This window comes from Hibiscus syriacus, unplaced genomic scaffold (assembly GCF_006381635.1).
Source record: "Hibiscus syriacus cultivar Baekdansim isolate YM2019G1 unplaced genomic scaffold, ASM638163v2 tig00110206_pilon, whole genome shotgun sequence".
In the NCBI taxonomy this organism is placed as follows: Eukaryota; Viridiplantae; Streptophyta; class Magnoliopsida; order Malvales; family Malvaceae; genus Hibiscus; species Hibiscus syriacus.
In genome coordinates this window covers 739,286-752,499 of record NW_024062627.1, presented here as the reverse complement: position 1 = coordinate 752,499, position 13,214 = coordinate 739,286, and the positions used below count along the sequence as shown (strand labels likewise).

At 32.7% G+C, this 13,214-nt stretch overlaps 1 protein-coding gene across 2 annotated transcripts; it reads right to left on the bottom strand.

Annotated features, from left to right (window-relative positions):
* Positions 1 to 7,221: 7,221 nt before the first annotated feature.
* LOC120219392 (protein YIF1B-like) lies at positions 7,222 to 12,391 on the bottom strand. Of its 2 annotated transcripts, none has more exons than XM_039216209.1 (5): positions 12,276 to 12,391; positions 8,997 to 9,176; positions 8,529 to 8,627; positions 8,300 to 8,451; positions 7,222 to 7,695 (listed from the first exon to the last, which is right to left on the bottom strand). In XM_039216209.1, the coding sequence occupies exons 2-5, from the start codon at positions 9,165 to 9,167 to the stop codon at positions 7,308 to 7,310; spliced, it is 810 nt and encodes a 269-aa protein (XP_039072140.1). In that variant the 5' UTR covers positions 9,168 to 9,176; positions 12,276 to 12,391; the 3' UTR covers positions 7,222 to 7,307. The 2 variants fall into 2 exon arrangements, with proteins under 2 accessions (XP_039072140.1, XP_039072141.1); XM_039216210.1 differs by having other exon boundaries at positions 12,281 to 12,391.
* Between the last annotated feature and the right edge of the window lie 823 nt (positions 12,392 to 13,214).

Here is a 13,214-nt window from a genome sequence, read left to right as displayed (position 1 = left end):
ATGTCAAAAAAGTAAAAGACAGAGGCTTAAACAGAGTACAAATCACATCAAAATGGCCGATCTCCTAAGCGTTCCGTAAATGTAATATATACAAATTTTTTAGTAGTGTAGAGTATGAAGTCACACAAATAAAATTAGTTAACAAGTGTACTCACTTTTTAAATATTATTTAAAAATTAATTTTTAGAAAATGATTAATAGAGGTATTAATAATAAAATAATTAATGAAAAAAAATGAAATAACTTCGAAAAATTTAGTCTATAAGTTATATATAAGCTTGAAAGGTACCACATAAATAAATACTTCAAAGTCTTTCTATCAAAGTGTCCGTCACCTTATTTTCTTCTTTCATAATATGTTTGACAGAGACTATCTACTCTTTAACTGATAGATCATTGATATACTGTAAAAGGATCAGTTGCCGTTCTCTTGAAACATTTATTCGGAGTAGTCTGTCGGTTTCTTATTTGTTTCTGTTATTACTTATCTTAAAGGTTTAGAGTTCAAACAACTGAATCTGTAAGGTATTTGTGTTTATTGTCAATTGACTAAAAAAATTCGATATACATTAAATATCTATTGTATGATTCACTCTATCTAATGCGCCAACTGTGAAAGAATAATTGATGTGAAAATAAGTAATTGTCACATATACAAAATTTAATGATTTTATTAATCAATGACAATTTTTATCTGTCAAAATAATAAAATTAACGAGGCTTTTAAAATTTAAAGATTCAATTAGAATACGATTTTTGAAAATATATTCAACTTAGGTTTTGTTCATGATCAGAAAATTATTTTTTATCCTTTAGAACATGTCAAAACACCCTACTGGCAGAGGCGTGGCTTGGGCGGCGCAAACTGCGCAAGGCCCCCAAAAAAGGCCCAAAAAAGGTATATATATAGTGGTGTTTTTCTAATAAACGCCACTATATATGGATTTATTGCGACGTTTTTTCAAAAAAAACGCCACTATTATCGTGCAACCCAAAAAAATGCCCAAAAAAGTATATATATAGTGGCGTTTTTCCAATAAATACCACTATATATGGACCTATTGCGACGCTTTTTTTTCAAAAAATGCCACTATTGTGCCCCAAAATCGAATATATCTAAAAAAATAGGACTCTTTTATAAGAATTTGTACAGGGCCCCCGAAAACCTAGCCACGGCCATGCCTACTGGTTCAACCGAGATAACCAACCTTATCACTCATGAATCTGTTGTATAGACTAAATGGGAAGAACTACTTGAAGTGGTCCCAGTTGGTTCGTACCTTTCTCAAATGTAGAGGGAAATTAAGCCACTGATCCGGAAAAGGTCCTTCACAAGGAGATCCCAAATTCGCAGCCTGGGATGAACAAGACTCAGTGGTATGGTAATGTCCTTGTTGTGGAACTCAAGGCTGCCAAAGATTAGTGATACTTGCATGTTTCTCGGGACTGCTAGAGAGATTTGGGAGGTTGTTCAACGAACTTACTAAGATCATTGATACCAATACCTATCAAAACTTATCTCAAAACCATAAAATTTTCCTAACCAATGACCAATCTCCATTTAATACCAATACCAAAAATAAATAAAAAATAACTGAGGCATTGAATAATAAGAGGGGAGAGGATGCTATGAAGGCAAAAATGGCAGCCCTTGAGAAGAGTAAAACGTTGAACTATTAAGTGGGTAGATAGGTGTTCTCTATAAAATATAAGACAGATGGCACAGTTGGAAGATACAAAGCAAAACTAGTGGCTAAAGGATACATCCAAACCTATGGCATTGATTATCTTAAGACGTTTGCTCCCGTAGCAAAAATGAATACAGTAAGAATTCTTGTCTTTGGTAGCTAATTTTAAGAGGGATCTACAACAGTTTGATGTTAAGAATGCATTCCTCAATAGTGATATTGAAGAGCAAATTTACATGGAAGTTCCTCATGATTTTGATGGATCTAAGAAAAGAATGATGTGTAGATTGAAGAAAGTTCTTTATGGGCTCAAAACACTCCTCTGCTATGTTAATGATCTTACCGGGATATAAGCAGAGTCAAGGTGATCATACCTTGTTCATAAAACACTCGAACATTAGAAAGGTTACAACACTTTTAGCATATGTAGATGACATCATATTTATAGGTAATGACACTGAATGAATGAAGAACATGAAAGAATATCTTTTGAAGGAATTTGACATCAAAGAGCAAAGGAAGTTGAAACATTTCTTAGGCATTGAGGTGGTCTATTGAAACAAAGAATCTTCATCTCTCAACTGAAATATGTGATTGACTTACTGAAAGAAACGAGGAGAATGAGCTGCAAACCAATTGAGACGCCAATTGAGTTTAATCATAGGTTATGTGATACACCACAAGAACCTATGGTGGATAGAGGATTCTATCAAAGGCTGGTTGGAAAATTAATATTTTTGGCACACGCTAGATCATAAATAGACTTTGCAGTAAGTGTAGTCTGCTAATTTATGCATAATTTGAAAGAATCGCATCTCAAAACAGTAAACAAGATATTACAATACTTGAAAGGCGGTCGAGAAAAGGGATTCTATTCAAACATCAAATGAACTTAGGCATTACACTAGAAGCATATACAGATACAGATTTTATAGGGACTTTGGGAGTATACTCCATTCATCTCTACCAAGGATCAATTGGCAGATGTGAGCATGAAGAGGCTAACAAGCAAGGTTTTTCAAGAATCAGCTTAAGGGGGAGTGTCAGAATCAGCCGCGTAGAAGTCTCATTTGTTTAGAAGTCTTTTATGATAAGAAAGGATAAGTCTCTGGGTTCTGTTTAATCTCTATCTCTAGATAGAATTTTATCTTTTGCAGAAAAGTCTTACTAGAAGTCAAAAACTCAACTTATTTAAACTATTGTAATCTCCTAATTCAAAAACCAGATTCCTAGACACTATGTTTCTCGGATTTAGATGTGAGTGACAGGTAGAGATATGAGTTCGGGTATGTTCAATTTTTCAAAGTTATTTCCACCCCATGTCTGGATATGTGTCGGAAATAATTCCAGACTTAACAAAGCCAATTGAAAACCTGCTTGAGCAATGCCTTTGCCTTTAGTTTGCTGTGAACAGTTTAGTTTTGGGTGGACCTTTAACAGAGGGCCTAGATTCTTTTATTAGCCTTGCATGCATCAACCTTGCTCAATACTCAATGTGGATTAGTTTCGAACTCACCAAATTATCACCAAAGGGTGTTTTTTTTCCTTTTCTTTTTGGGTGGAGGGGTGGTTCAAATTTACTAAACTTACATGCAATTATCCCCCAAAACATTTTTTCTAAGAAAACAATTTGAAGTATTGTGTTGGGTTTGTATTTTCTTTGATTTTTAATTAAATTTGAATTAATTTTTATTTAATTTTTTAAATGGGTTATACTAAATTTTAGATTTTATAAAATATTATATAATATTATTTTACTAAAATCTAAAATATAAATAAATTAGAACTTATCAAGTGGATTCAATGATAAAAGAAAACGTTAATTGTATTTTTTTTTCGGATTTGATTTGAACCAGTATTATTCCTACTAACGAGTGAGGCGGAACAAAAATCCCCTGCCTCATCTTATGAGCCTCACCAGTCTTATATTAACACGTGGAATGGAGGTTACTAAAATCTGTTGAAGTCAAAACAAGTCTATATATTTCCACATCCAACACCATCAACCGTTTACTTGATTCAAATGTTAGTTAAATTAATTACACTCTTTAGGTCTTGTTTGGATACGGAAGACATTCATTTTTTGATGTAACCAAAGCCACCAGCTTTTGCCTTTTCAACGCCTTTGGTCCAACCACCAAACAATCTCATTTTACGTGACTATCAAATTCCAACCAAACAAACCTCCTCCGCTTTATATCTTCAAATCCAACCCCTCTCAGACCTGATCTTCCTCCCTCATGCCAAGCACCAAAGTCACTCCGGCTGCCATAATCCGCTCTTGGTCCGACATGCATCGTCTCAAACTCACCGATAAATGGGAAGACGACTATGGGAGCGGCAACCGCAGCGGTCGCGATTATTGGCAAGCTAGACGTGCGTTTTTGAACAGTTACCATTTCACGGAGCAAAATGGGTACAAAGATAAGGTGAAGAGATGGATGAAAGAGTTGAAAGAAGCAGCCCTGGGCATCTCCGACCGCCTTCGAGAATTGTTGTCGAGGAGAAGGGTTGGAATTAGGGCGTTTCGGGTGAAGCTGGGTATGCCATCTATTGCTCTTGTATCACATGTTTTACTCCTTGCTTCCACAAAAAAAGCCTTGATGCACTGAATACCATCTATTCATCTTTATATATATATTAACAGATGACGACTTAAATTCCAATATTCACACATTTCTCTATTTCACCGACTTTCCTTGTATACAAATATTTTTATATTTTTAATTTAAGAGTTTCATTTATAAAACTTATTGAGGTTTTGAGTTCGAACAGTTACATTTGTAGGAGGTTCTATCAGTAATTAAAAAAATATTTTGAACATATATTATCTTGTAATCACTGTAGACTATTAAAAAAAGAGTCTTCTTTGTATTATTAATCTTAGATATTATCATATAAAATTAATATAAACATTTTACTTTTATAGTGATTGAGATAGTGCTAAACATTTAGAAATCCAATGAGTGATTTTAATGGTCAAGGGTAGGCTTGTAAATGAACTGAACGTTCATTGAACCGTTCATGAACCGTGCGGTGGGAAGTTCGTTTATGTGTGTTTATTTATTAAATGAACGAACATGAACAAGATTTTGTGTTCGTTTAATTAAATGAACGAACATGAACATAGGTCTCGTTCGTTCATTTACGTTCGTGAACGTTCGGTTATGTTCGTTCGATTATGTTTGTTTATGTTCGTTCGATTATGTTCGTTTATGTTCGTTCGGTTATGTTCGTTTATGTTCATTCATTTATGTTTAGCCTAACCTTCTTAAATCAATTTTGGTGACCAATTTGTAAGTATCTTAAAAATATTAATTAATCTAATATTCTGATGACCAATTCCATAATTAACCCATTTTTATTTGGAAATTAAATCTAATATGTTAACCCGTGAGACACCTCACACCTATATTCATTTTCCCACTTTTTCCCCCAAACCCTAGTGTTCACTATAGAGTGGAGACGATCGTTGAAAGCTTCAAAACAAGTTATATTATAGTGCAATCTGAAGTTTTACAGGTATGCTTTCATCTATTTCTCTGTTTTATTTGGCTTAATAGTTGATATGTAAAGTTATTGCGGGTATCTTCACTTCTAAAACTCAAGAAAACATCATACTTCTTTCTAGAAATAGATGGGAAGATAAAGGTAACAATCGGAAGTATATGAGCATCAATAAAGAGAAAAATATATAGAATTTGCCATAAAACAAAACAAATGTTTCTATGCAATTTATGCAAAATAGTGTAATAGTGGAAGTAATGGGTTTTCCAGGAAGAACCCATTAATAAGTAGAAAATACACTTTGACAATGAACTTTTGTTTTCATAGTTCTTGTGTGACCTTTAATTGTAGGGTAGACTTTAGGTACGTTAAAATTTTGAATGGTGGTTTAGCAATAATATCAGTTACGATATGTAGCATCGAAGGGATTTCGGATATATGTTATTGCCTTGTAGTCCAATTTGTACCGTTCGAAATCTTCATGTTGTTAAATTTTCTACTCTGCCAACGGAAAGGACAATTATTAACAAACCTCACTAAAGTCTGACATTGATGTCACAAAACTTTTAGCCGGCGAATTTATTAGAATAACGTAGTGGAAAATGATTGTTTATATGTAATCATGGACCACTAAGATAAATGTTATATCGTTAAATTAAAGTCGTGTGAATCATTTAATATCTTTAAAAGATCGATCGAAATATTTGATATCTTCAAACATTTCATCACTGCTAATCAGCTCTTACGCTATTTATCACTGTAGATTTGGTTGATTTGCATTGTCGACTATTTTTCATGAAAGAACAATGGAAGGTAGGGTCTCCAACGCTTATGTTCGTTTATATTCGTGTTCATTTATGTTCGTGTTCATTTATGTTCGTGTTCGTTTATGTTCGTGTTCGTTTATATTCGTTTATTTATTAAATGAACGAACATGAACAAGTTATATTCCTTAATAAACGAACATGAACAAAAAAAATTTGTTTGTTTATGTTCGTGTTCGTTTATGTTCGTTTATTTATTAAATGAACGAACATGAACATACCTCCGTTCGTGTGCGTTCGGTTCGTTTACAGTCCTAGTCAAGGCTCACGGAAGGAATAAAGATACCAATAACCACAAAAAATTATAGATAAAATTAATAAAAAAAAAAAGTGGAGAACAATGACCTCTATGCTTTATCCCTACATGTGAAATATTTCCTATGGATAATTTAAGTTTGAACTGTATGATATATGTAAGTTTATTCAAATTAAAATTATAGTGCTAAAAATTTAGAACAAACTAACAATTTAGACAAGTAAAGATGATGATTCTCTTTACAATTATTTTACGTTAAAAAATGCTATAATCTTATTTAATGTAACTTATTAGACAGGGTTCAGCAATAGGTCGATCTCTTTCAGTTGAATCCTTAACACTTGACTAAATCTTGTGGGAAGATGTTTCAAATACAAAACCGATTTATCGCTTTTCAACAAGACTATACAATTATTTGATTAAAAAAACAACACTATACAATTATAACCGTTGCTCTTTGATAGCATAATAATAATAATAATAATAATGTCAATAGTTGATGCGCGGTCATCACTCTGTGATTCAGAATTATTTAGATTGCAATGTTAATTACTTTTGATGTGGTGTAATTTTTTTTTTTGAAATGGTGTTCATTTTATTTTTAATATTTTTATAAAAGAAATTCTTTCAAAAATAATTAAAATGTTAACTGAACCCACTTTCCAGAGGTGACTCCGCCCATGGTTCTAAAAGTAAAACTCAAGCTTTATATTTACTTCCACAAATATAAAACCAAATAGTTTTCCATTATTTCATAGTTTTTTTTTATAAATTTTATATTTGATTAATCCGAGATCAACCCAAGAGGCTAGAGGAACTGGCTTAGCCACTTCCATGAATAAAAGATTTCTCTGACGCATTTAACTCTAATTTTGGATCTTACAGATTTAACCCTCAAAGCAGTACAAGGTAAAACTATTGGTTTTTTTTTAATTTGGAAAAAATATTTTACCAGAGAAGAAATAAACTGAAGTAATATTGCCTAAAAGCATGTTAAAACTGTATAAACACAATTCAGACAATGATGCGGTTTCAGAAAAACCAATTAACACTGATGTTGCCAAGCCATATGAAAAGTGGAAATTGAGCAAGGGCAATAAAGAGTAAGAGATAATGGTGCTTGCTGGAATCGTAACTTCTAACCTCGGCAAACAGGACTCGCTTCATTGTCTTCACCAAGAAAACTCCCATGCATAAGCATGTCCATGGCATCAAAAAGTAGTACGAGTATCTCCATATGATCCTTCCGAGGACAGACAAACACATTCCAGTGAAAGCATACCCGGCATATGCCAGAATGTCGAGTAATGGTGCCTCGCCACTACCTAATGATAGTAATGTTACTTTCAGCAGCATGACTTGCAGAAACCATCCAAGTAATCCCTTAACAAACAGCCAGTTAAGTGCATCAGGGCTAAACCTGGTGGAAATCATAGATAGAAATCATTAGGTGGGGGGAAAGAGAGCAACTTTGATCTAAATGCTCTTTCCAAGTAATAATACGTAAAAACTGAGGTTAAAAAGGACAGATCTTAAGGAATGAACATTAACATTGAAGCTTATGTTTCAGAGAAGATTCTATCCCAAGTTCCCAAAATAAGCAAAACTAAAGAAAAATGTCAGGTAGTGAGGGATAAGGCACGAGAACAATAATAGCCATTTCTTTTTCCTTCATAATTCGGTAGCACCATCTACAGAACAAAAAAACTAGTTGACTTACCCTAATCTCACAGGGACAATTATAGAATAAGAGATGTTAGATGCAGCATACATTGATATTAAAGGTATTGGCGGTTTCTTTCAGAACCCAAGAGAGCACAAGAGAAAGCCTCTCTAGTGAGCAAAGGATTGTCGCATAGAGGAAAAAACAGAGTTAAGACCCCTCAAATCACATAGTTACCGTTAGTAACGAGTGTTTGGAAGTCATCTAATTAAAGATTACAACAAAGCAGGAAGACATGGATTTCAAACCACTAAAATTCACATTGCAAAATTTGGAAACAGAAGTAGTAAAAATTACTTACTTTCCTTGAAGGCCAAGTGACAATCCAGCAAGAACGACATAAGTGCCAAACGCCATAAATGGGATGTACAAGTCCGGTGCATTTATGTCATAAATTGGGGGTTTATAGGAAAGCCTTCCACCTACTGGCTCAGTTATTCTTGTCCAATGGCCCTGAAGTAAAAGAGAAAGTATTAGAAGGTAGATAAAACAAAAACTTAGAAGAAACAGAAAAGGGAACATATGCTTGCCCTGTGCAGAAATGGCAGTAAAACAACCTTCAATTTGTTTCTCACATACTGATCATTCACTTGAAAGTAGTACTGGGGATCAGAGAAGTATCTACTTATCTGTTCAGTTCAAGGTGGAGAAAAAGAAATAAAAAAATATTATGAAGCAAGAACAATATTCATAAATTTGGAGAATTTCAGAAATGATGAACAGTTACAAAGTGAATACATCCCAGGAACAGCGACAGGGCTTCCACAAGCAGACAATTCAAATATCGTTAAACAAGTAAATTCTATGTGGAAAATGATTTGGGATCCCAAAATTTGATTTAAAATCGACATAAGATCTTAACAATATCCTAGAATAACAATTTCCAAATAGATATACTGTGCTACAACAAGGAGAGAAGGGATACATTAGTTAATTTAGCATATCAAAATAACAATAAAGTAAAATATAATCAATAACTGCGACAGCATGCCACTTACATTACTTTGCACATACTCGGAACTTGATCCCAAAATTTTCTCTCCATATGCACCCAGACCACCACGTATAAGACCAGAACCAGCCCCATAAAATGAATTACCAAAAGGATTTGGCTGAGGATTTGTTGGCGGTCTTGGTACCCCAGGCTGGGCTCCCATGTTATTATACATTTTTAAAATCTAACATAAGATGAGAAAATGTAGTGAGAAAACTTTTCCTTGAACAGAATATCTCATCATAGTGCAAGAACAAAAGTCACAAACTTCTAGTTTAAAAGTGAAACACTATATCCTAACAGGAAAAAACAGAAGCCAAAGTTGAATACTTATGTCCACTAATAAGGGGGGATAATGGCACAAATGGCCCCTGAATTTTAGCAAATCATCCAATGAGGTTCAGTACTTTAAAAGGATCAATTTTGCCACCCGAAGTTTTATTTTGCCTACTAATGTGGTACCTGCCCCCTAACGCCATTAGCTTTTTCTTAAATGTCATGGCATCCAGCCATAAAGAATAACATATTTTAGCTTTTTGCACATCATCAACCTGTTCAGCAACCTTTAAGGAGCTAAAAATCAAATATTCCCAACTTTTCACATTAACAAAATTTAAAATAACAAATAAATAAATTGTTGATTGAAATAACCATTCAGATGATTCAAAACTCCACTTACTCGATTGAAGAAAAAAACATTGAGTTCTCTGAAATAATTAAACGGTTTTGAACACAAAAATCAGAAATCATATCACTTTGATAACCCTATTGACGATTGGAAAACATAGTCTTTTAAGAAATAAAAAATCCTATCAGTTTGAAATTGTTCTTCTAAAAAAAAAATCGGCAAAATGACTAAATTTGCCATTCCCTAATGTTGGTAAGCATAGGTTCTTAATTGAGCTTCAAATAAGCCATTTGTTTATGGAAAATAAAAGCCAATTTCTGATATAAAAAAGGCATCAACTTCGATCCAGTCTTTTAGCTGCTTCCCTGCAATCATTCCAGCAGCATCTGCATGAAATCCAGACCTTCAATCCCGTTTATCTACTTCACCGGCAATAGAACTTACATTGTCCTACAACTTCAAATTCCATAAAAGTGTGTTGAAGAACAGATTCCAATCTCTTTTTGTACCTTTCAATCTTAACTGAGCCATCTAGTGGGTTGGACTTGGGATTGCTATGAAAAACATTGTAATGAGAGGTAAAAGCAAAACAATTCCTAAACTGGTATTGCTATAATTTACTGAATGTATCACCAGTGTTGAAGCCAAAATAGAGATGTGGCGAGGCCAGCTCGACTCCACAGGATGAATGATCTTCTCCAGGTAATCCATGCAGAAAACTGGGAAAGCTCTAGGATTTGGATGACTTTTGGAAGGTTTGGAATATTTGGAGATGGAAGAAATTACCAAAGCTGAATTTAGGGTTCTTTTTAATTTGGAGATTTTCTCATGGTGTGTTAAAAATTAATTTAGGGTTCCTTTAATGTTATTTTCTTTCATTTTGGTTAAAAATTTATTTTGGGAAATTAACTTTTGGCTTCTTAAGGGTGCCATTTATGGTTCATGACATGTAAGATGACATGACAAAAATTGCCACGTGTCATTTCTCGGTTGGTTTGGTACCATGTTGTTTAAAAAACTAACGGTGTTAATGGAATATACCACATTAGTAAATAAAATGATACCAAAATCGACATTTTTAAAGTATAGGTGCTACATTGGAAGATTTACTAAGGTTCAGGGGGGCATTTGTTCCATCATCCCTAAAAGTTATTATTGAAATTATATAATACAAACATATATAGAACATAGAGAGAGAGAGAGAGAGAGAGAGAACTATAGATAGATATGACTGTTCAGAATTAGAGATTATTGGCCACCGTCAAAACAGGCTCAGGGAAATGATAAAAGCTAGCCGTGCAGATTATGAAATATCAAATTAAGTAGACATTAATATAAATGAAATGCGAAATCCATCCGGACTTAATACCAACATGGTAGTAAGTTATGGAACATCATATCAAATTGTCACTTCAGTGACAGAGATATATTAGCTAGCCATGCAGATTAACTTACTTTCATTCAGTAGATGGTAAAGAAAAACACATGATTAGTTAATTTGAGGAAGAGTTGCTAGGCTCTCTTTATCCAATGGTGTGAAAAGAGTGTAACACAAATTTACAGGGTTCAAGAATGCTAGCACCCGCACCATCAAGGGTTTATTGGCCACAAAAACTGTTTTCATAAGAAAAGGAGAGGTGCTTTTCACCTATGAAATATAATCAAACTGATAATACCAAATGTCTGAAATCAAGAAGGTTCCTCCTATTTCAACACAGGCAGAAGAAACTTTTAATATCCAAGAAAAATGGTTGAGGTCAATATTTATCTTTAACATTACCAAAAATACTGTAAGCATCAAGAAAAGAAGCAGCAAACTAGCAATGTGGATACCCTTCCCCTCTCTATCTATACGTCATAATCATCAGTGTTTAGACTGCAGCTTCATCAAAACCCTGAATAAACCAAGAGTTCATGTACAGTCATTCAAGTTATGCTATCCAAGCAGCCCTTAATTAAATGTTCACCGACCCAAGGTTAAAGAACTCAATTTTTTTTCTCTTTCCAATAGACAAATAACAAAGCTGTAGAACTCCTCAGTCCTCTCCAACCTCAGTAAACAACATTCTTAATAGCACCTGATAGTAAAAGTGCTATCAGTATCAAATATCCTTTCTTTGATAACTTGTGATTTTACCTCACCAAAGAAAAGTGTATTGCAGAATAAAGTTTGAACATCTATGCATACCACATAAACCTTTTGTCTCACTCGTTTAAAATCCTTCTATATTAGCAACAGATAGCCCTAAGCCCCAAAGTAACAGCAACATTAAAGCAACCCAAACCAAATATAATAAAAACAACAATAATGATATCAAATCTTTACATCCAGATTGAACAAACTGCTGAAAAACAACTCTTATAGGTGTTTATTAATTTATCTACTCCCCAAAATTCAAAATCATCGAGAACTAAACAAAAACAATTTAACCAAAGAAAAAGAAAAATGAACATGAACATGAACAATTCTGAATCGAAGATCGATTAATTTAAACTACAAAGGAAACAAATAAAATTAAAGAATATGCACTAATCCAAGCTACTATTTCATTTTAATTTACAAACAAAAGCAAAAATTAGATCACGCAAAAACACATATGTACACGAAATTATGTTATTATATTCACAAAAAAAGAGATTTGAGATATAAAGGACCTTACGACTAAAAAGAAACGAGTAAAGGCGTTCCGACGAAATTCCGGTGAGAGTTCCTACGTTAAAGGTAGGAAAGAACGCAGTGGAAAACTCAGAGAACTAACGCGATGAAATGGAGTCTAAAATAACACAAGCGAAAAGGAGAAAGTGAAATAGGCTTTTATTTTTATTTTTAAAAGTGAAAAATAAATATTCAAATTATATTTTTTTTACCCTCTATTCAAAATTTTATCCTGATTAATCCGAATTAATTTGTTAGCATACCTGACTAATATCTGTAAATATTTTAGTTTTCAAAAAATTCTTAAATTTTTTAAATTTAAAAAAATACTTAAATATTTAAATTTCAAATATCTAAGCCATTATTGTTGTCAATAAACCTACTCTGTTGAATCAATCATAATTGTTATTATGTCGTTAAATCTTCACTGGTTGACCGTTCCTATTATTATCGTATAAATTGTCTAAAACTTTTGAAATTTCACTTTATCTTTTATTCAACCATTGTTTATTTTAGAATTTATTTTAAGAATTTAGAGATTTTAAAATTAAGAAAATTTTAAAATTAAAAATCAAATCACATCTCATGTATTTATTTAATGACATTTTTTTATGAACATTAATGATTCAACTTTAAAACAATAAAGAAATGTGATGATATACATATATTCTAACAAAAATGTTAAATATCTAAAGTAAAATGAAGTATAATTTAGATAATTACTTTTATATTATTTTTTTAAAATATATAAAATAATTTAAAGTTATATCTTTTTGTTTTAATTATTTGCCAACTAAATACTGTGATTAATTTTGGATTAAATCAGAAAGATTCAATTATTTTTCAAATAATTACTATATTTAAATCCATATCCAGTTTCCAACAAGCAGCCTCTTTGAATTTCCAATTAAAGTTTTTCATTGCATGGGATAATTTTC

Bases quoted from the DNA above. Each gene is read 5' to 3' on its own strand.
- LOC120219392 (XM_039216209.1), bottom strand. From the start codon at position 9,167: ATGTATAATAACATGGGAGCCCAGCCTGGGGTACCAAGACCGCCAACA. The intron at 8,628-8,996 runs GTAAGTGGCATG...TGAACTGAACAG, and splicing joins CCGAGTATGTGCAAAGTAAT to ATAAGTAGATACTTCTCTGA. The intron at 8,452-8,528 runs GCAAGCATATGT...CTTTTACTTCAG, and splicing joins TACTGCCATTTCTGCACAGG to GGCCATTGGACAAGAATAAC.